The 3,099-nt window shown below is 49.0% G+C and overlaps 1 protein-coding gene across 1 annotated transcript; it reads right to left on the reverse strand.

Annotated features, from left to right (window-relative positions):
* Positions 1 to 1,641: 1,641 nt before the first annotated feature.
* Positions 1,642 to 3,099, reverse strand: LOC135806148 (uncharacterized). The gene has a single exon (XM_065320303.1). It carries the CDS (start codon positions 3,097 to 3,099, stop codon positions 1,642 to 1,644), a length of 1,458 nt encoding a protein of 485 aa, XP_065176375.1.

Genomic DNA, 3,099 nt, shown 5'->3' on the forward strand with positions numbered 1-3,099 from the left:
TCCGCCATTCCCAGTCAGTTTCCGGCACCCATCTGCAACCCTGGATTGCTGCGCAAAACGACGGTAGCGTGATTTGTGCACACTGCACCTGCATGGCTGGTCTTGGTGAGTCTTGTTCTCACGTTGCTGCACTGTTGTTCAGCCTGTATTCTAGAACGCAGCTGATTCAGAACACAGGAAGCACTTCATTGCCGTGCCAATGGTCAACTCCTTCAATGAAGGAGGTGGAGTATGCCAGGATTCGTGACATAAACTTCACTGCACCCGACACTAAACAGCATGGGAGCAAGCGCCGTAGGTCGGAGGAGAAGGTCCCTGCTGATATTAAGCAACCCTCCAGTGCTGAGCTGGGTGAACTATATAGAAATTTATGTCAAGCCGGTAATTACTCTCCCTTGTTCCCGGGTTCTGCGATAGGTACGTACCTTCCAAGCCCGAGGGATATCCACCCATTTTGGATTTATTGTACGAACCAGACATGCTGGATGCTAGTTTTGGGGACCTGCTCGTTCGTTGCGAGGCAGTATTTCCAGCGGTCTGTGTTTCAGAGGAGGAAGCACGCGCTGTGGAACAGGCTACGCGGAACCAGGCAGATTCCAAGGCCTGGTGACACAGGTTTCTATATTGCCGCAGTCCTTTTTTGCTATTGCAGGACTTCCTGCTGCGTCCAGTTTTGAACTTTTCACCACGCGGTACGTACATAACACGTGCTTTCACAGTTTTCAGCCTTTTTTGCAATGAAAAGATCGCCGCACCCCGCCGGACGCGCGTTACGAACGCAACGAAAATTTGTCGCACTAGCCTGGTCGCGCGTTACGCCGCACCCCCCTGCGTTACGCGTTACGCGGCAACATATATTGCCAGTACGGTATATTCATGGAGCCTGCTATTCTGGTATTTCTAGAGTTGCATTTTCAACTTGTTCTGCTGTGCCTTCCACGGTACTTGCTGTTGCACATGCCACGTGTGTGCATACAATCGGTGGCTGGGCTTTCACAACGATTTCCGTTACCTTTCTTGTATTTCTTTGCTTGCATGTATCTCTGAAGGACCATAATGCTGATTCGTATTTGTGGGTCCCAGGACATGCGTGAAGACCACTCACTGCTTATGCATGTGAGCAGAGGAACTCCATCATTACTCCATCATTACACATCAAACACTTCGCTCTTTACGTCTCTTCCGGGTGATGTTGGCATAAGTTGAGTTGTTCTTTGGTGCTGGGCATACTACATCTGATGGTACATCGCGCACTACCCAGCACCCTAAGTTGGGTTTCAGGGCTATTCATAATTATTATATTGTGTTGTCCCTATTTGGACCACGAGTCATTATATTGATGCAACAAGAAACGGAGGCATGTCGTGAGTGATGATAGAAGCCATTATTATTACTATTATTATAAGTCTGTTGGCGTTGCCATGACCAAGCAAGCTTGGCTAGCCAGACAAAAGAAACTAGAAACAAGCGAGGTCAATGAGGTGAACACATGCGCATGCAACTGCAGAATAGGTAAAACAGAAATATAATTGCCGGTATATCCAGACAGTCCAAAAAGCACAAGGGGTTAATAATAAATTTGAATAATATAATAATAATAATGTAGCAATCATTACAGCTGACAAAGCGGCATGATGTAATTTACTCGAAAGGTACCACGGACTCACAACAGTTGCACAGAGCACAGCAGACGGTGACAACCTTGTCAATGAATGCACATGATGTAGCTTTATCGTCATGCATGAGGAAAGCAATGGGCAAAGTGCCAGAGAGGATCGTGTATTTCTGGCGAAGCATTCCAATCACTCGCTCCACATGGATACGGACGCGTGACACTTGTCGAGCACTGTCCAATTTCAGCCTGGAGAGTTGCTTCTTCCCCTTCGTAAATGGGGGCATCACCAACTCTGCGCAGAACATGCCAACGCTGTCTTCAACAGTGAAACCACGGTCAGCCAGCACCTGGTCACCCGGATTTAGGTGACTAAGCAGACCGCAGTGCTCTGTGATGAACTTGTCTGAGGCTCTCCCGCCCCATGCATGCGAAATAAATGTAATGACACCTTGTGGCGCTACGCCAATCAAAAACTTTGCAGTGTTATGGCTTTTATAGTGAGAGTACGTTTGAGCTCTTGCCATCAGATCAGAAGGTCGTTCACAAAAAACTTCAAAGCAGTCAATAATGACAGCACAGCCCGGGAAATGCTTACGAAATTCAAGTGGCAGAGTTTTGCGTAGTTCGTCCCTTTCCGGCCATTTGACAAGTGGTCCCAGCATCACATGCATCACCCGGATCCAGCGCTGGAAAATCCGGCACACGGTCGACTGGTGAATGCCGAATCTGTACGCCAAGTCTTGGTCCCGACAATTCAGCCGAAGCTTCATGAGAACAATCAAGAACTGCTGGAAGAGAGAGAGCGTGTGGCGGTGGTGCTGTGGAACTCTCTTCCTCACGTGTTCAAATATGCCCATCATGGTCCCAAAAGACTGCAAACCAGTGTAGAAGAGCACCTTCGCGTTGTCTTTCTCAAACGACTCGATTGACAAGGTGTCACCTTGTCCTGGAGCGTGTGGCATCCGTTTGCTTTCCAGGACCAAACAGTTGTTTGTCTCCTCCAGCCGCGTCAAGTGCTCCATATCCATGTCAGTCTGCGATGAGACACTGGAGACTGCTACAGGATCAGACTCTACCTCTGCACCATAGGCACCAGGCAAATCTGCCATTGCCTCTGTGAAGTCATTCCCGGAGGCGTCCACTTTCACTGGTGTCTGCGTCTTGCTCTTCTCGAACGTCAGCTTCCGCTTCGCTCGGCGTTCATATGCCACCAAATCCCTCTCCGCTTTACGCTTTACAGGAGTCCTGACATGTTCAAAAAGTTTCGGAACGTAAGCGGGAGATAGTGGATCGTTGCTCTTCTCTGCGCCTACGAAATGGTCTGAACAGATCCTGCTACTGTCAGTTGGCTTCCAATTCTCTCGTCTCATAGCCGCAACCCATAGTTTGCGCCGCTCGTCCGCTACAGGAAACTTGTAAAACTTCACAGCCGTTCCAGGATCGGCACGATTGCTACATCCGACGGCTGCACAACTCTTCGGCAT

The sequence above is a fragment of the Sycon ciliatum genome, chromosome 1 (genome assembly GCF_964019385.1).
Source record: "Sycon ciliatum chromosome 1, ocSycCili1.1, whole genome shotgun sequence".
Classification (NCBI taxonomy): domain Eukaryota; kingdom Metazoa; phylum Porifera; class Calcarea; order Leucosolenida; family Sycettidae; genus Sycon; species Sycon ciliatum.